Consider the following 20,234-nt stretch of genomic DNA (forward strand, 5'->3'; position numbering starts at 1 on the left):
CACTGTGGTAAAACCAGAAACTAAGACTCTTGTTGAAAGAGTGAAACAAGTGCAGAAAATGCACACAATGTAGAAATGACACTAGAAAACTGAAGAGTATATATAACAGGAGTGGCAAACCCACAATATACATTACACATGAATGACAAATGTCTTTTACCTGGATCAGGAGGGGCCTGCTGCTGCCAGTGTGGGTACGCATTTCCCCATCCCTGGGGGGCATAAGGAGCTGGAGGACCACTGAAAAGATAGAAATCAATATAAAAATATAATTTACCAAGAGCTAGAATGTTTAGGGGAAAACCCCAGAATCAAACTCAATACTTACTGAGGAGCAGGGCCAGGTGGTCCTGGATTATAAGGTGCGGGGTTGTATGGTCCCATTGGAGTTCCAGGCCCTGGAGGCCCAGGAGGCCCATGGGGGCCTGGGACACCATGGGGCCCATGGGGTACAGGTGGCCCTAAAGGATTTACTGGGCCCTACAAAAAAGCAAAGAGATGTACAAAAAAATCAGAAAAACAGTAATGGTTGAACAATTCAAAGGCCAAATAACCTTCCATTTTTACCTTTATATAACCACAAGCAACGTATTTTAGATTTTCCTTCATTTCCTCAATCATGCTGCAAAAACATTCTTAATTTTTTAACGTTTACTTATTTTTGAGAGAGAGAGAGCGTGCGCGTCCACGGAAACAGGGGAAGGGCTGGGAGAGAGACACACTCAAAGAATCTGAAATAGGCTCCAAGCTCTGAGCTGTCAGCACAGAGCCCAAAGCAGGACTCAAACTCAGGAACTGTTTGAAGATCATGACCTGAGCCAAATTTGGACGCTTAACTGACAGCGCCACCCAGGCACCCTATGTTGCAAAAGCTCAACTCTACCATATTAATTAGACCTGTAAATTTATTAAAATCAACAGCATCAACAAAGAATCAAAACATCTCCTTTACCTTCCATTCTATTCCTTTCAGATTGATTCCCTTTTCCATTATTTCTTTTCTTTTTTTTTTTTTAAATAATCCTTACTTTTATTACTTCTTTATCATGGGAAGTGTATCAAGTTTTCTCTAGCTTTTCTTTTTCTGCATCTATTCAATATCTACTTTCCTAATAATCAGACAACCACCTTGATAACATATTCCCCAAGTTACTAAGGCTTTATACTGTGAATTGTCTACTGGGCACTTTATCATGTAAAGTAACAACTAGTAACTTTAGTAACTCAAAAAAACTAAACTTCTCTTCACAACCTTTGTATCAGGGAACCCCATTTAAATCAGTAATTTAAATTCATTTCCTTCCTTGTCCTTTATTATTAGTTTCTAAATACCCTATCTTCATATTCACATCGTACCACTTAATAATGCTTAGCTGATTTTCCTTTTGATAATCCAAATTAGCTTTCATGAAGTTAATACGGATACTGATTGTGTGACATTTTGGAGAAAAATGCTTAAATCACATTTGGTTGTCTATTTCCGGGACTACAAAATAATGAAGCTAAACTTCATGACTTGTAAAATTCCTTCTGTTACTTTACCTCTTTAATTCTCCAACTATTGTCATTACCCTTCACTTCTATTATCCATAACCAATCCCTTACAAAAAGTAAAAACAGATTATTGAAAAAGTACCAACATTTTTATAGGGCTATGTACCAGGCACTCTTTTAAGTGACACACACTTCATGTAATTTGTACAACCGTGTAGAACAGCTACTATTATCCTCATTTTCAGAGAAAGAAACAAGAGGCAAACGAATATAAAACAGCTTCCTCCAAGGTCACACAGTAAACAATTCAGATATTTTGAACCTAACAGCCTGACTCCAGAGTCCATGCTTGTAACTATCAAACTAAACTGCTTCTCAAGAACCTATCTTGTTTGCTCATCAATCCAGAAGAAACCTTGATCCAGACATGCTAAGGATAAAACCAAAACATTAATTCATTTTCTAGCATCAACCTCTGCCAAGACTGGGTCTATAATTACTTTCTTCATGTTTTCAATTATGCTTTAAAAAATATAGTTTTTTTGAATGTTTAAGAGCGAGAGAGTCAGATCACGAGTAGGGCAGGGGCAGAGAAAGAGGGAGACACAGGATCTGAATTAGACTCCAGGCTATGAGCTGTCAGTAGAGCCCAACGTGGGGCTCGAACTCATGAAGCATGAGATCATGACCTGAGCTGAAATCAGAAGTCAGCCACGTACGTGACTAAGCCACTCAGGAGCCCGTATATCCAGGATCCTGAGATCAAGAGCCAAACGGAGATTGATTAAGTTGGATGCCCAACTGACTGAGCTACCCAGGCACCCCAACAATCACACTTATTGTCAATACCACAGAACTTACAACATTTGTATGTATTTTTATAAGATTCTCTTTTAATTTTAAGTCATCTCTATATCTAACATTGGGTTCAAAGTCACAACCCTAAGATCAAGAGTAACATGCTCTACTGGCTGAAACAGCCAGGTACACCTAGTAAGATATTCTTTAAGTCTCTTTTATACAACTATTTTTGTCTTTCCCAGAAGACAGAAACATAGCATGGCAGTCTTCAAGGAGAATTTTCCTAAGAAATTCTAATTTTTATTATTAATCATTTAAAATACTCCCTGATACCCTATAGTATCTTACTTGTTTTATACTACCACCAGGAAACTTTTCTAAAGGAAAAATTTAGGGGCGCCTGGGTGGCTCAGTCGGTTAAGCGTCTGACTGCAGCTCAGGTCATGATCTCACGGTTCGTGGGTTCGAGCCCCACATTGGTCTCTGTGCTGACAGCTCAGAGCCTAGAGCCTGCTTCAGATTCTGTCTCCTTCTCTCTCTGACCCTCCCCTGCTCACGCTGTCTCTCTCTCTCTCAGAAATTTAAACAAAAAAAAAAGAAAGAAAAAAAGGAAAAATTTAATTTGTGTATTAGAATCACAGAACACCTTTCTAAGTAAGATGTTGGGCCCTATTCCAGACATGTTGAATCAGAACTGTCATGTGTAGACATGGAAAGCATTCAAGCTGTGTACACTTTAAAACTCCCCAAATGATTGTCAGTCTAGGATGGATTTGTAAATTTTTAAAGTGTGAGATGCATCTAATACATATTTACCCGAGCAGGGTTGAGTACGTTAAGCCCTTAATTAATCAAACTAAATTCCTGTCACCTATGTCCTACAAGAGTGTTCTTCAAGCCCCTGCCAACCCTCATTATCATACCTGCAAGTAATGAAGTCTATTTCTTATTTACTAACACAAGGTTCTAAATACTTATAAATGCGTATTTAATTGAATTATTTTTCACTGCTCGAGAATCCCTTCTGTTTTATGTGTTCATTTTGTGGTGAAACCTACAATCTTAGAGTAGAAACTGGCATTTTTATATAGCAATTATAGGACATCAGAACACATCCTGTTTAACAGGGTCAATTAAAAAACTATCTCTATTTATTTTTTAAGTAAGCTCTACACCCACTGTGAGGCCTGAACTCACAACCTGGAGATATGAGTCACATGCTCTACTGACTGAGCCAACCAGGTGCCCCTATAAATTGAAATTTAAAGCATACTCACACCAATCTTTTCTTCTATAAGTTGCCGCGCATAGTCTATTTGCTGTGGAGTGCCACGGATTGTAAATAATTTCATATTAGGATCTGCATTAGGTGGAGGATTTCTCTGAAGTTCTATTCTTGCACCAGACTGCTGACTTATGCTTTTTATGGTTTCACCTCCTAAAATCAAAACACAGTAATTTCTCTAAAGAGCCAAAGGATATAAAAAAAGCTATTTAAAAGAAAAGGACCACAACTAAAAGGGCCATTAAGAAAAGTTTTGAGCAGTATCCCATCTGCCAATATTCTATTAGAATTTTCCATTTATTCTACGCTTTAAATCAAGTTATATAAAGCAAATACTTCATGCTTCTCCTAAAATACATTTAAGTTTCAAGACATCACTTAGTATGTACACCTAACGTAAAATCAATTGAAACAACAAAAAGTAACTCATCAAAATACTTGGTTTAAATAAACTGCTTTTAAAGTTAACCTAAATTAACACACTTATTAAAAATTCTAAAATTTAAGAAGATATAAGTAAAAAGCAAATGACACAGAAACATCCAAACCACTTTTTGGGTCAAAACAAGTTTCTTACACAAATAAACTGTTGGCCCACTCTCTAGAAGCCAATGTTATCAAATCCCATTCTTTTTATATGCATATCAGGCCCTTCATTTATGTTTTTGTTACAAACCAACATAAAATAGAGCCAGGGAAAAATCGTTGCTACTGGTTTATAAGAGAAATAGCATCCAGAAAAAATAGGTCAGGTGTTAACATTTTTACCCACACATTAAAACATTATTTAAAATACATTGCCTTTTCCTATTATTAATCCAGTTTTCCCAGTTGGTACAATGAAATTAAATTCCTGTAGTCCACCAGGTGGTCCCATGTTCCAGTTGCCTTGACCTCTACCTCTTCCTCGGCCACCAGGTCCAGGTCCACCAGGATTACCTGCCTAAAGAAGGGGAAGACAAGGAAAGTAACAAAAGTCAGCAGAGAAGTATATTCTTCTTTCCATAGTAAAGTCATTACATGTCTATTTTCCTAAACCAGAAATTTAAAGAAGTTACGAGATGACTTGGCCCAAATAATCAAGTACTATCTATCCACCATTTGTTCTTTTTACACTGGGATGAGTAAGACAGAGTGCTTATGTAGTTGCCTTTCTGCTCTAAGATGTCTACCTTAAAGCATCCTTTCTAGTTATTAACAAAACATCATCAGACAGATTCTGATCTAAAAATAAAGATTGGGGGGGGCACTTTCAAGCTTGATAAATACATATTTTTAAAATTTTATTCATTTTGAGAGAGACAGAGACACAGCAAGCATGCATACACAGAGGAGGGACAGAGAGAGGTGGAGAGAGAATCCTAAGCAGACTGTGCTGTCAACGTGGAGCCCGATGCAGGGCTGTTTAAGGAACCATGAGATCATGACCTGAGCCGGACGCTTAACTGACTGACCCACCCAGGCATCCCTGAAAGTATTTTTTAAATGAAAACAAAATAATGAAAATAGTTAACATCTGTCAAACCTGAACACTTCGAAGCAGGTCTGTAATAATTTCTGCAGCATGCTGACATCGATCTGGAGGTCCTGTTATTTGTGCTATTCTATCAGGTGTTGTTCCATCATCTTCACAACAAAAAAACAAAATGGATCTATTTAGCAACAAATGGACATCAAAAGTAATTGCTACCAACACTGAGAAAATTAAATATATGTACTCACCTGGCTTAAACTGAATTCGAACACCAGCATCATTTTGTATTTTTTTAATCATCTCTCCATTTCTTCCTATTACAATGCCAACAGCAAATCTTGGAATGGGAACCTTATGCAAAGAAGACTAAGTATTAAGAGAGCGATTTCCTAAAAATTAATCTACCTCAAATCCTAAAAGTATAAACAGCACTATCCTTTGATATGCCATCAAGTAGGGTAATGAAAAACACAAGTTATACATTCTGCACTCCAAGGCAGGTATGGTTAGGGGATACAGTTAGAAATGGCTATGTAACACAAAATAGAAAAAACACGTATTTATGAATCAGTATACAACCATTAATGAATTGGTATTTTTACTTACATCTATCCCTTCATTTCCACCTATTCTTGACCCATACTCATTTCGAACTTCTCTGAAACCACCTTGATCACGAATTAACTCTAACACCATTTCCTTGGCTTGCTGAAACAGGAGGGGGAAAAAAAAATCACCCAATTTAGAAAGTATGTCTCAAAACACTCTAATTATTCATGCATGTGTTGCCCATTCTGTCCCCAAATCCTTCTTTGTAAGATATAAACTTAAGTTTACTTGAACTTTGTATGGGTCTCCTGTAATCCTAAGAGGTTTGTCAGCACCAGTGTTCTGAGGTCCATCTTGAATCATAACCATTTTAACTCCAGCCCGCTCCTGTTACAGAAATCACACGTATTAACAAAAGGGAAGTGGAAAGAAACTGACTTCAAAATGGAAAGTAATCGTTTTACAAATATAATAATACCTGAAGTTGTTTAATAGTTTCTCCCCCTTTTCCAATAACTAATCCTGCTTTGCTAGCTGGAATCATGATTTCTTGAACTGCGTTTCCTGGTCCATCACCATGGTGGAAGCCAGGGGCTGGTCTTCCCTTTTCTACAATCTGGTCCAGTAACCGTTTTGCTGATCTGTTAACAGTTAACAAATAGAGAGTAAATTACAGCATAATAAAACCTTATCCAAACAGAGAAATACAAAATGATATGATCAGGTACTTCTCCCATCCCAATTCAGGCTTAGGGGGCTTAAGGCTAATTTAACAATTTCAATTAAGAGAAAATGCCACCATTGTCAAAGAATCAAACTATGTAATAAATTTTCTAGGTATGTTATTCTCAGTATTTTAGAGAATATTTCAAAATTTCCAAGAAGTAGCATTCTACTTCTACAGTTATCTCAGAATTGAGCTGAATTCTGCCTAGAACTAAATGATGGATTTCGATTTTTAAATTAGTATGATCACACATGTTAAAATTTATTCGTTCAAAAATACTTAAGAAATGTCAGCTATATACCAGAACTATCCTAGATAATAAAGTTACAATATTGAACAAAAAAGGATTCCTACTGGTATAGTTTAACTTGATTAAATAAGTTAAAAGTAGCATGTTAAAAAGAGACATATTTGAGGTTAAGAGCTATAGACAAAAATCAAAACTGGGTAAGAGGGGACACTGTGTAAAGATATGCTATTTTATGCAAAAGACACATGAGAAACTTTACCGATATGGAGACATTTGAACCAAGAACTAAGGAAAAATGGGGAATAACTGTGAAAATACAGTGGGAAATGTTCCAGAGCAAAGAAACTGAATCTGCAAAAGACTCAAATGAGAAGCATATTTGGGTGTGCTAAAAGAAAAGAAGCTAAATCAGGCTTTAAAAGAATGAGGTGAGGGGTGCCTGGGTGGCTTAGTCGGTTAAGCGTCCGACTTTCACTTAGGTCATGATCTCGCGGTTCGTGGGTTCGAGCCCCGCATCGGGCTCTGTGCTGACTGCCAGCTCAGAGCCTGGAGCTTGTTTCAGTCTGTGACTCCCTCTCTCTCTGACCCTCCCCTGCTCATGCTCTCTCTCTCTCCTAGAAATTAATAAAACATTAAAAAAAAAAAAAAAAAAGAATGAGGTGGGAGAAGAGCAGCAAAAAACAAAATGAGAAAGGTTACGGTAGGAAAGGCAGTCCATGACAAAAACACTGACTTTTACTCTAAGTGGTGAAGCACTGGAGGATTTGAGCAAAGTAGAGATGTGAATTGATTCACATTTAAAAAATAAACACTACGGCTATATATTTTTTTTTTTAACGTTTTATTTTTGAGAGAGAGACAGAGACAGCGTGAGCAGTTGAGGGTCAGAGAAAAAGGGAGACACTGAATCCGAAACAGGATCCAGGCTCTGGGCCGGCTGTCAGCACAGAGTCCGACGCGGGGCTCGAACCCACAAACCATGGGATCGTGACCTGAGCCGAAGTCGGGCACTTAACCGACTGAGCCACCCAGGCACCCCTACAGCTATACTCTTGTTAAGAGTATAAGGCCACTGCTATATAAGGCTAAAAAGAATGGAAACGTTGAAATATAGGCAAATGATGTCACAGAGAAGGTGACAGTATAGAAGTGGCAAAAAGAGGCTAGATTCCAAATCATTTATGAAGAAAAATGACCCAGGAGTTACTTATGAATAAATTGAGGCAGAAGAAAAAAATAAAAGTATTAAAACAGAGTTGCCATACACTGAGATGATTAAGAGAAGTAAAAGACAAAGCTGGGTGGGAATGGTAAGGAAAATAATTATCCCCCTTTTAGCAATCTATAGTTTGAGACGTCTAGTAGACATTCAAGCAAAGATACTAAGTAAGCAGCTTGACAGGAGTCTAAAATTTGGATAAAGAGAGCAAGGCAGAAGTTAAAAATTTAGGAATACATAAAATTTATGATATGTGGGTTTCAAGGGCAGTTTTTGTTAAGATGAAGGAATTTTCAAGCATGTTTACATGTTGTTACAAATTATCTAGAAATCCTTCTGGAAGGATGCACTGGCCTCAGGCCTAGGATTTCATACTTACTGGACAGATTCAGGTGTTCCAGTTAACATACAAGACCTTTCTGGAAGGCCACCACTATCTACAATGAAAAACAACACCAAGAAAGTTTTAGGCCAAGAGAAGATTAACAGCATCATTCACTAGCTACTTAAAAAAATATGCTACTTTTCTAGTCATTTTGAAAACAGCCAGAGAGTAACATTACCAGGAGCTATCTGTATTTTGCATCCAGATTCTTGTTGTATGCGTGAGATCTGTTCACCTCCTCTGCCAATTACTAGTAAGAAAAAAAAATTAGTTGCTAAAAGACTGTAGAGTATAGTTTGTTTTCAAAGCTTTAAAAATTAGGTTACTTACTAAATCCAACCATTCCATCTGGAACTTTGTATTCCTCTGTCATTACAGACCTGCTAACAAATAACAAAAACTAACATTTTCATTCAAGAACATTTGTTTACACATAAAAGGTAACCCACGAATAAAAACTGAAGTTTAAAGTCTTAAACTAGGTTTTCAGGCACATATCCATAGTCAAAATACAGACGGAGTAGTTCAAGTCAGAATCCACACATCAAGTCAAAAGGTATGGTAGGTGAACAGTCTAAATGCATGAACTGCAAAGGAGTTATGGTGGAGTTCAGGGAATGTTATCTTAATCATTTTTAATCCACTTTAGTTCTTCTAAAATGTGGCTAATTCCACCCATCATTCCAAGTTAAGAATGTATGTCACTCAAAAGAAAAAATTATCCTCTGTATCACCTTCTTCATTGGAGGGAAATGAGTTCTTATATGCAAAAAAAACCATGCAGACACATATTCACTATACACTAACTTGGCTGTGTATTCACAGACAGTTCAACTAAAAATTGCAAATAATTCTTTGAAAGGCATTTCACTATACCTTTGCTGCTGATGCATCGGTGGTAACTGTGTTCCAAAAGCTACCAAAAAATCAAATAAAAATAAAATGTAAACTAAGTTTCACACATATTTAACAATACAATCATATCCAGCAATTCTAAAATCTTTCCTCGACAACATCTTCAAGAGAGTAAAATTTTATGCAGAAGACTTAAATTAACATTGATAATAGACAAGAAAGTCAGTGTAATGGCAGAGATCATCAGCAATGACATCAAAACAAAAAAACACCTGTCTTTTCTTAAGGGGTGCAAGCTTAAGTTAAAAAATGGAGCTATAAAATAAATTGAATACAAAATAGTTTAGCAACCAAATCCTATTAATAATATACCTAGTCATAATTGAAGTGGTAGATTATAAAGACAGGAAATACATATTTACAAAGATATTCATGGCCTTCAACTAACTCCAAAGATACCCAACAAAAAACAGGTACAAAACCATAGTATTAAAATACAGCTACTTTAGGGGTGCCTGGGTGGCTCAGTCGGTTAAGCGTCCGACTTTCGCTTGGGTCATGATCTCGCAGTTCGTGGGTTCGAGCCCCGCATCGGGCTCTGTGCTGACTGCCAGGTCAGAGCCTGGATCCCGTTTCAGAGTCTGTGACTCCCTCTCTCTCTGACCCTCCCCTGCTCACGCTGTCTCTCTCTCCTAGAAATAAATAAAACATCAAAAAAAAAAAAAAAAAACCAGCTACTTTAGCTTTTGACCCAATTTAAAATACTTACAGTCATTTTGAGGAGCAACTTTCTTAGCATCTGGTTGATCTGCAAAATTAAGAGCTTTTTAACTTTTTGCCAATAAGGACAAATATAAGACTTAGCTAACCCATGCCCAAGTAAGAATATCAATGTAAAACACTTAATGAAACAGCTGAGGGTAATTGTTTATCATTTGAACCAAAAGTGCCAAAACTTATCCCAGACTTTTAATAATCAAAAGAAACATTACATTTCTTTAATTCTTTTCATGTTTAAAAGATGCACAGACATTTAAAAAAATTCTTTTTGATTGTATCAAATCACTGACCTTAAGGTATGTTAAGCACTTTAGAATGATACAAGACAAAGTACTTAGGTCCATTACTAGCAAAATATCACATGCTAAAGGCTAATGATGCTTCCCACTGTAGGAACTGAAGACTGGAAGAAAAACAGAACCTATCAGAATGTGAAAATTTGACATATCAAAGTTGAGTGTATCTGACAGTGACCACAAGGCTATGCAAAATAAATAAATAAAAAAATCACATTACAAGGCAATCTCAATCTAAACTATTCTACTGCTCCTAACCAAACATTTCACGGCATAAACTTCAGCAGAAAAACTCAAAGCAACTACATGACTACCTTCATCTACATCCTTTACACAGATGAATACAATGCATACCTTAGAATAGACAACCTACATCTGAAAGTACTACATTTTCCTCCCCCCTTCAAACTTAAATGTTTAAACATCAAAATGTTGTGCAGCAAAAATTCAGACACATAATCCAAGAAATATTTGTGTCCATTTAAGAATCCACTGGTTTATTTCACGTTTACATACTAAACACAGGTAATAAATAAAAATTCCTGCCTTTAAAAGGAGAGGGCATTCCCTCCCAGTGTGTTGTACTGCTCGGACTTGTCCAAGAGCCATCTACACATAAAATAAAAAGAATACATTACATACAACATCTGAAGCATCATTAGCTCATTTTTTTTTTTTTGTATATTAAAACCTCACTATAAATGTGAAAGACACTTAAATAAAAGGAAACCAAGTACACCTGGTCAAAAGCTACAAATACATTCTATAGGCTCATTCAGAAACCTCCTTAAAAAAAAAATTATATAAATAAAATGGCAAAAAGAAAATGCATCAAAATTCATATATGAAATCTAAAACAAAAAATACTTGCAGACTTCTAAGTTTAGAAGCTTCAACAATTATGTATTTTATTTAAAAAAAATACAAAGCACTGTAAATCTGTTTTAAGCCACATTTTGAGTTAAACCTGAAACACAAAACAAGGTACTAAAAAAAGTAACATAAAAAAAATAACCTGCAACACACTAGAGTAGCAAGCTATAGCAACATCAACCTTTAAAGTGAAATCTGAAATAGCAAAATAATGAAAACATAGCATATAAAGATTAATTCACATATGAAGGGGAAAAAAACCCAGTGAAATGTCTTCTAAACACTTTTCAGTATGTTAACAAGTTGTCTGTGCAAACTGTCAATCTGGCACAATCCTAAGAAAGAGAAAACGTTGTTTTCTACTAAGACAAAACTTGCTGATTAACTCAAAATTTTACCTACCTTGTCTAAGGTCTTTTCCCCCCTTTCCTTCTGAGGCCAATATAAACCTTACAATTTTAGGAACCTTATTATAAAAGTAATCTTTCAATAAAAGAACATTTGAAAAATATTGACAATTAACTTCAACTAAACTTGTATGTAAAACAATTAAAATACTTATGACTATAACTTACCTCCATCTTCCAAAGGTCTTTTTTGTCCCCCATAACCATAGTCATTTGAATTCAGTGATGTACCAGCATCACCTCCAATTTTTGCTGCAATCTTAAAAAAACAAAAGCACACCATCATTAAGAATAGTTTCACATATACTTCTCAGTGCTAAATTTGCTCATAAATTTCCTAATACATATATATGCTAAATATCTAATACATAAGTAAATTAATTTGAAAGAGAAAATTACAGATCCATTTATTACTACATTTAATAACCTCAGAGTTAACAAATAATCATAGATAGTCTGGAATTAAGCTTCGAATAAATCTCTGTAAGAAAAAAGAAATAATCAATCAGCAATCTTCAGAATCAAATTAACAAATAAACAGGCTTGAGGAAACTCTGGGTCCTAATTCTTCTCCATGGCTCTCCCATGACTCTTCAAAAAACGTGTTGTGGACACAAAGACTGTGAACACCTTAAGGGACTTTAAGGCTGTGTTGTCCAATAAGTTAAAAGCTAGCCACATATGGTTACTGAGCACTTAAAAAGTGGCTAGTCCAAACTGAAATTTATTTATGTTAAATACATAGTGGATACTGAAAACTTGAAACAAACATAAAGAACTGAAAGCACCTCAATTTTTTTAAAAAAAATTGGACACATGTTAAAATAGTAGTATTTGGGTATGCTGCATTAAATAAAGTAGTGGCTTGCATTGTATTTCTATCAGACAGTCTTGTTCTATAGAAACATAGGGCGTGGTGGGAAGCCTGGAAAGCTGTACAAGTAAGAAAAGTTTCAGCTACAGAACCATAAATCATTTCATTCTTAAAGAACAGGGCAAATAATTGCTTGTACTTAACTAAACAAACATATGAGACATACCAGCTTCAAGTAACAAGTAGGACACAATCAGTGGATACGGACTCCATTTTTCCATGAATGGAAAAATCAAACTAATTTTGTTGAGTGTCAGCAATAAGTCAAACTCCACACTATGTTTTATATTCATTTTGTCACTGAATCATCAAAACAACACTATGAGGTAAGGATACTTAGGGACCCATTTTACAGTTGAAAAAAATCTCGAGAACTTAACTCAGATTGCATAGTCAACGGTGGAGATTCCCAATTTCTACACAGCTCCATGCTAATTACTATAAGGGGTAACCACCAAAGATGGGTGAGATTACATAGTCAATGGTGGAGATCCCTAAATTCTACACAACTCCATGCTAATTACTATAAGGGGTGACGACCGAAGATGGGTGACAGGCTCACGGAGTTCATTATATTATTCTGTTAATTTTGAGTATGTTCGAAATTTTCCATAATAAAAAAATTACACAGAAAAACCAAACTTCTGATGTCTAGAAATCCCCGAGACTGATGAAGACTGAAAAACCAACTTCTTCAAGTTACGTTACATTAGAAAACTATATTCAACGACTTGAGTCTTAAAATTCCACTTACTTTTACCACTTAAGTCTAATACATGTATCAGTTCCCATATGCCAACTGTACTTCCTAGGGTTTCTAGATTTCCCTTTTCCTCAGCTGTAAATGCAAACACCTAACTCAAAGCATATCAGGACTAAATATTAAAATTCTTAATTTAAAAAAGGCTTTGGGGGGGAGCCTGGGTGGCTCAGTCGATTGAGCGTCTGACTTCAGCTCTAACCTTCCCTAATCATCCTTTCACTTTCTCAAAAGCCTGTTCTGTGTCTCTGAGATTCAATTAAAAGCTTATTTCTTTTCTAAAAGGTTTCTTCATCACACATAAAAACAACTGCTTTTTCTATCCTTGAGTTTTAAAGTGTTTAATATCTGATTTGTTCCTTAGGAACTTAAATACACTGCGTGAGCACTAATGGGCACTTAAGTATTTCAGGCCAGAGAAGATTTTAACTACTGTTAAGTACTACTGATGATAGGAAAATGGTTTAAGCTGTGAGCACCTTCTGCGGCTGGCTTTTATAAATGCTGCAGGAGTTTGCAGAGTAGTACTCCTTTAACTCCAAAGAACTTCTGCATAGAAAATACTTATCTATATACTTCCCTATTATTCTCTGAATAGTTCTAAAACTATCCAAATAAAAATGAAAAGTTGATACTTCATTCACTCAAAAGAATGTTAAACCATCTCAAAAGTTCAGAAATACAACATTAAAGAAGAGCTCTTAGTAAAAATACTACCAACCACTTTTAATGACACAACATTGTCCCCTCCCTACAACACAGGAATATTTTTAAATAATCAAGTTTTGCTATCCTGTCACAAAATATAAAAACAAAACACCCAAACCATACTCAAGTACCAGTTGTTGTTTTTAATGTTATTCTATTTTACTTCTGAGAGAGAGACAGAATGAGCAGGGGAGGGTCAGAGAGAGAGAGGGAGACAGAAAACCAAGCAGGCTACAGGCTGCCTGTGCAGAGCCTGAGGCAGGGCTCAAACTCCGTCAAAACCAAGAGTCGAATGTTTAACCTACTGAAGCACTCAGGTGCCCCCAAGTGCTAGTTTTCAGCGGAGATTAATGGTAAATGAAAAGTCAACAATTCTGTTTTATAGAATTCTCCTTGCATTCAAACAACATAATGCAGTCCAAATCACTTTACAATCATCAAGAAAGAGATTTCAAGAATAACTGAGTACTTAAAGACTAATAGCTGTTTCAAAGTGAAGGAATCAGGGCTGATAACCTTAACTCGTGATCTACCACTCATCTAGTCCTGGGTCTGATTTATGTCTATCTTCACATAACCTTGGCGGGGGGTGGGGATTGAGAGATACATTTTGACTTCCCAGTGTTTCAGAGACAGAACTGATTAGTGTGATCACCAACCTCACCCTCTGGAGTTACAGCTTAAAATACACAAATATAAACCTCTAAAGTGTACAGGTTGGAAACCCTAAATTAGAGAAGCAAACTGGTGCTCCTGTGCTGACTTTAGCTGAGAGTATCTAAATATCTGCAAATTTCACATTAAAAAATAAGCCATCAGGATTCTCTGGAAAAATGAATGGGCAACTTGGTCTAAACTACCAGATGGCAAAATGAGCTAGGTAGCGACCAGGGATCCTCTCCACTTATCCTGCATTAACAAGGAACTGTCCTGTTAAAAATGCCAACAACATCCCCACTAGTACACAGCTCTCTGAGGGCAAGAAGCGATCCTTATTTCTCCTCTTCCTTCCAAGAACATGACACAATACGCCAGACAAAGAAAAGAAACCTAAGGCTAGATGGGTGTTTTGGAAACATAATCCAGTATGCTTTTAATATAAATACAAAAAAAGTAGTTCAGATGTTAACCTAAACTTGTTCCTTCAGTCCAAGTACTCCTCCCTGTATTCCATTTATATATATATAATCAGACAAGCAGCTACAATGGACATATAAAGCCATCTTCAAATGTAATCAGAAGGGGAAATTCAACTCAAAAGCTGAATTTGGAAATCTCAGGTTTAAGATCAGTTCTGTAAAGAAAAAAAATCAAATTATTACAAGATGACATCTGTAAAAAGTCCTATCATTACAGCAAGGACACTGAAGCAGCTGACCTACTGGCATAAAAAGAGTACAAGTAATCTATAGTTTGAGGATAATTACGGTATTAAAAAAAGCAGTCGACCTTTGTCAGGAAATTACAGCTTAGCCAAATGAGGTCCAATTTTTAATTAAAGCATGCTACCCGAAGCCTTTCAGAAGTTGTATTCCCCTGTACTCCCCTCATTTCCACCCTCTTTCCCCCAACCAACATTATCCTCCAGTGACTTCATTCATGGGTTCTTGTCATTCCAAAACTCCCATACCTTTGCACATGCTGCTTTTTTCCCTCCACTGATCAAACTCACACATTCTTTAATGTCGTGCTTAAATTATCAGTCCTTTAACTTGGCAGTTAGGCACCCCTCTCTTTGGTGTTGTGTACAGTGCCTGACTCATAGCAGGAACTCTAAATGTTTACAGAACAAGTGGATAAATTAACGGTGCCCATTTTTGTCTACTCCTCTCAGAAAGCATTAACAGATACTACTATTCATTTGCATTTGGTTCCTTGACTGTATCATCACTTCCTAGAAGGCAGAAATCCAATCCACACAGTAAAAAAACCCTCTACTAAGTACAATGTATGGCTTTCTACTAATTGAAATTAATTCAATATACTGGTTGAACAAAATAATTCAGGTGAGTCTTCTACCCCAACCTAATAAAACTCCGCTAACAGAGTGTCATTTAGAAAATGTTTCAATCGCTATTCTAAAAATGTTCAGAATAAAATTCAAGTAAAAACTGCAGAATTAGTATTAAAAGTAGCTTTTTGCTGGCGAATATTTCTGATTATAAATATAGGTAAATTTTTGTTTGTAATATGTTTACATTATCAAAGTAAGAGCTTATTGTTAATTACAGACTTTGACTGTATTTGCAGTTTGACTCAAATGATCCTTTAGCGGAACTGGAGAGTGAAAAAGGTTAACGAAGTGAACTCCTTAATGAAAACAAAACACACTACAAAATTAAGTTTCTAATTTGCGTTCGCTTAAACATTAATCTAAAAACGACCAGCAACTAATAGGCATATGTCATAATGAGAATAAGATTTTGCTTACATACAAGTACATACCAACACCATGACGTTTTAAGTTACAATTATGTTTACCTAATGAAAGTAAAGTTCAAATTAAGAAGTCTTTAAATTTCCTGCAGTAATTTTTTTTAACAGCTTTCATTTGAGAAAGAACTGCCTTGAGGGCAAATGTACGCACCTACGTAATACAAAGAGGTCTGGTCAGTTTACGACTCTGAACGGAGAGGCAGATTCAAACTGAAACTTCGGGTATAATGGGCCTGAAGCCATTTTGAGAAATAAGGGGGAAGAACTGGTAGAACACACGGGCACGTAAATCCTACTCTGAGGAAGGATTCCAACCTGAGATACTAGTACTCTTTAAAGTCTCTTCCTTGTAGATGTGAAAGTGGATGATAACGAAGAATTAATTTCGAGAAAGCTCGAATGAGCTGGACGCTGTGAAAACTGCTTTACTGACATATCCTTTCCTTACTATGGCTCCTGAGGACAAACCCTGGTCCTCTCTCAAACTCATTACCAGAATCTCCCATACTATTGTGTAAAACTACGCGCGCTTTATCCCATGGAGGAGGATGTTCATTCTGAGAAAAAGGAAATGCCAAGCTAACTCCTCGGATAAGGAAGCGCAACTGCCGCAGAAGCGAAAAGACCTAAAACCATCTAAGCCCAACACGCGTTAGGTTTCTAAACGGCTTAAACATTAAAAAACACAAAATCGAGTTCCAGCCTCTAAACTGTATTACCAACGTGGGAACCGCGAGTCTCCTCACATTTCAGAGCCCGGAAGGGCACTTTCCTCTTCCTCATGCGCGAAGAAGTAGCGGCCTACTCAGCCGGCGGCCAATTACGGTGAGCGTTCGGGATCCCGCCGCACGGTCCAGACTTACCTGTCGTGCTCTCTGCAGTGCATCTTTGAAAGCGTCGTTAACTCCTCCACCACCACCGCCGCCGCCTCCACCACCAGCTGAGCCAGAGGAAGGTGGAGGCACCGTTGAGTAGTCTGCCATGTCTACGCTACAGAAGCTGCTGCCGCTTCTTCGAGAGATCTTCCCTCAGCCAACTGCTAAGAAAGAAAGAAAATGGCGGCCGTCGAGGCTGTATCACATTCTTGTGCGACCATCGTGCCGTAAAGGGGCGGAGACTGAGAGGAGAAAATCTCGCGTTGTTTTGAAGCAACGCGCTGTTGTGGCGGTGGGGCTGAAAAAAGCAAGGTAAAGCAGAGAGATGTCGCGAGAAGTGTGTTTACGATATCGCGAGAGTGGAGTTTATTTTTGGCGCCTCCTCTAAGCGTATTGGCGTGCTGAGACTGTGTGGTTGTACTTCCGGGGTGGTGGGTAAGACTGGCGCGGCCACCCCGGTGGGCTCGACTTTCTGAAAGCCTAAAGAAAAAGAGTGGTTGCTTTCTATTGGTTGCCGCCTCGGGGAGTGTGGGTGAATTTTCCTCCAAGGGTCATTCCGTGTATCCATGGGAAAGTGGGTGACGTAGACTGGCGTAAGGACGATGCAACAGGATCTCGAGAGCGCCGCAACCAGGAGTGCGCCTGGGAGAAGCGCGCCCGGGACGCCACGCAGAGATGTTCCCGAAAACGTCGGCCCGGCCTAGCGGGATCTCGGCATGATTTTCAGGGTAGTAAAGTGTCCCTGTATTTTACTTCTAGACTGCAGGTCTTTTAGCTTTATCACAAGTGGGGATTAATTCAGTCTAGAGGCCTTTTAGTTCTCGAGCTCATTTCGACATTTTTGTGTAAATGTGGATGAAGCTTTGAAATTATGAGTGCCTTTTTTTTTTAACCTTTAAAAAACGTGACTGTTCCTAAAATTCTTTTGTAACCGTGTTTAGTAATCTAGCATTGTATGTGTCCGGGCCAGTTTTATTGAGGTCGCTTTATGAGAACATTCAATTCTTGACCAGAATTGATTTTGTGGCTTCCTAACGGTAGTTTGCCTCCTCCCCTACCGAAAGTAACCCATATATAAGGTAATGTTCTAAATTGTCATCCCAGGACTAGATAGCTTTGGAAATGTGCATATTTTGTTATCTACTAAATTGTCGGGTGATTTCAGACCTTCCCGACATAATGGTGGCATGTAATTTACTCAATATTAGTAGTAGTTTCAGATTCATTGGATGTTTCAGGAATCTTATTTGGGAGTCGATCGAAATGGGTTCCTCCCCGGCCCCCCCGAATTTTTTATTTTTAGAGAACAAAGATCTAGATAAAATGAGCTTTGCCAATTTGGCATTTTGTGATTTGTGAATTAGGTCTAAAAGAGTACTTTTCCCATTGGTAGTCTTAAGAGTAATTTGGAGGAATGTGTGCTGATAACTAATGTGTGCACTTGCTCAGGGTCCCAAATAAGTCAGATAATTAGACAGATTTATGCATATAGCTACAAGTGGGGTGTCAGTTTCCTCCAATGAAGCTTTTCCTACCATCTTAACCATGTACAGCTTTGGTTATCTTTTTCAGTGTTCACTCCTATCCTTTTAGATTGCGAGGGGGTGGGATTTGTATTTGAAAAAGCAGTGAACGTATTGGACTATAGATTTAAGTATAACTGGTAAACTAAAAAGAGACCGAAGACATTGTAGGTGGTATTGCTAAACAAAATTTTTTCTGTTGTTTTGTAAAAGACTGTTCAACAAATGGCATTTATTAATCAATTGATTTCTTCATATTTTATTAACTAGACCTGTTCCGTCCTGATCAATGTAATGTAACCACAGAGTGATATAATTTATCTCCAAACAAATAAACTTTATTTCAGTCAGTGTTAGTTGTTACTAAATATTGAAAATAAGGACCTCCATTTCTAGTTTATTTGTAGACTCTCCTGGAAGAATGGGTATTCTGGGATGGGAACCAGTTGGAATCAGTCTAGACCAGGATTTTTTCAACATTATTTAGACTTTTGATCGGGTAACTATATTTTGTAATACTACTATGTACTGTTATACATTTAGCAGCATCATTAGCTTCTACCCATAGATGCCAGTAACATAACCCCCCCCACACACACACACTCAATTGTGAAAGTCAATGTTTCCCAATATTGCTGATGTCTCCTATAGCAAAAATCATCCCACATTGAGAACCACTGGTCAGCCTTCATTCCTGTGCCTGCCTCTCCACCAGGAAGACCTATATTTATCATACTTTTGAGGTATATTCCAAATTCTATTAATTTCCATTTCCACTCCCAAGTTACCATCACCTCCATCCTGGACTGTAATAGTATTCTAGTTGGTTTTTCTGCTTCTAGCCTTACATCTCTACAATTTGCTTTTTAAAATTATGAAATTTCAGGGGCGCCTGGGTGGCTCAGTCGGTTAAGCGTCCGACTTAGGCTCAGGTCGTGATCTCACGGTTCGTGGGTTCGATCCCCGCGTCAGGCTCTGTGCTGACAGCCAGCACAGAGCCTGGAGACTATTTCAAGTTCTGTGTCTCCCTTTCTCTCTGTCCCTCCCCTGCTCAAGCCATCTCTCTCTCAGAAAAAATAAAATTATGAAATTTCATACAGAGAAGTACATAATATACATGTAAGTTCTCAAAAGTAACAAGCAGCTATTACCAGTACTTTTGAGGCTCAGGCCTTTACCTGATGACTGTGTTACAATTGTTTTTTCATATAGCAGTGTGAATAATTCCTTTAAATCTTTAAAAAAAAATTTTTTATGTTTTTATTTATTTTTGACAGAGACAGCATGAGCAGGGGAGGGACAGAGAGAGAGGGAGACAAAATCCAAAGCAGGCTCCAGGCTCTTAGCTGTCATCACAGAGAGCCTGACATGGGGTTCAAACCCACAAACAGATCATGACCTGAGCCAAAGCCAGACACTCAACCGATTGAGCCACGCAGGTGCCCTTTGGACAATTACTTTATAACATAAATCAGATCATCTCCCTTTTGTCTTCCTATTGCACTTGATTTTTTTTAACCTTTTAAAAGTGCACATGTGCATGTGTTGGGGAGGGGCAGAGATGGAGAGAAAGAATCCCAACCAGGCCTGCACTGGCAGTGCAGAGCCTGATGCAGGGTCTGAACCCATGAATCATGAAATCATGACCTGAGCTGAAATCCAG

At 37.5% G+C, this 20,234-nt stretch overlaps 2 protein-coding genes and 1 non-coding gene across 14 annotated transcripts in view; 2 read left to right on the forward strand and 1 right to left on the reverse strand.

Annotated features, from left to right (window-relative positions):
- FUBP1 (far upstream element binding protein 1) overlaps positions 1-17,287 on the reverse strand; it is a 33,884-nt gene extending 16,597 nt beyond the window's left edge. For 3 of the 11 annotated variants that reach the window (XR_013336847.1, XM_077771101.1, XM_077771102.1), the window contains exons 1-17: positions 17,037-17,287; positions 11,564-11,654; positions 10,662-10,724; positions 9,809-9,847; positions 9,061-9,100; positions 8,515-8,567; positions 8,363-8,434; positions 8,179-8,236; positions 6,082-6,244; positions 5,892-5,990; positions 5,661-5,762; positions 5,303-5,405; positions 5,106-5,206; positions 4,382-4,523; positions 3,573-3,733; positions 329-480; positions 161-240 (exon numbers count right to left, since the gene is read on the reverse strand). Coding sequence is in view for 10 of the 11 variants with exons in the window: in XM_077771101.1 (XP_077627227.1) it covers positions 161-240; positions 329-480; positions 3,573-3,733; positions 4,382-4,523; positions 5,106-5,206; positions 5,303-5,405; positions 5,661-5,762; positions 5,892-5,990; positions 6,082-6,244; positions 8,179-8,236; positions 8,363-8,434; positions 8,515-8,567; positions 9,061-9,100; positions 9,809-9,847; positions 10,662-10,724; positions 11,564-11,654; positions 17,037-17,156 (1,639 nt within the window). In the remaining variant the exon portion in view is untranslated. The remainder of the gene's footprint in view (positions 1-160; positions 241-328; positions 481-3,572; positions 3,734-4,381; positions 4,524-5,105; positions 5,207-5,302; positions 5,406-5,660; positions 5,763-5,891; positions 5,991-6,081; positions 6,245-8,178; positions 8,237-8,362; positions 8,435-8,514; positions 8,568-9,060; positions 9,101-9,808; positions 9,848-10,661; positions 10,725-11,563; positions 11,655-17,036) is intronic. The other 8 variants (XM_077771110.1, XM_077771111.1, XM_077771106.1 and 5 more) reach the window with 7 other exon arrangements.
- A 295-nt stretch (positions 17,288-17,582) lies between these two features.
- Positions 17,583-20,234, forward strand: part of DNAJB4 (DnaJ heat shock protein family (Hsp40) member B4) — a 43,105-nt gene continuing 40,453 nt past the window's right edge. The window contains exon 1 of one of the 2 annotated variants that reach the window (XM_077771114.1): positions 17,583-17,776. The gene's annotated coding sequence lies outside the window, so the exon portion shown is untranslated. The remainder of the gene's footprint in view (positions 17,777-20,234) is intronic. The other variant, XM_077771113.1, reaches the window with a different exon arrangement.
- On the forward strand, positions 19,462-19,546 carry TRNAL-UAG (transfer RNA leucine (anticodon UAG)). Its single transcript has one exon. It is a non-coding gene; the product is annotated as a tRNA-Leu (tRNA).

This window comes from Crocuta crocuta, unplaced genomic scaffold, assembly GCF_008692635.1.
Source record: "Crocuta crocuta isolate KB4526 unplaced genomic scaffold, BGI_CrCroc_1.0 scaffold125, whole genome shotgun sequence".
Lineage (NCBI taxonomy): Eukaryota > Metazoa > Chordata > Mammalia > Carnivora > Hyaenidae > Crocuta > Crocuta crocuta.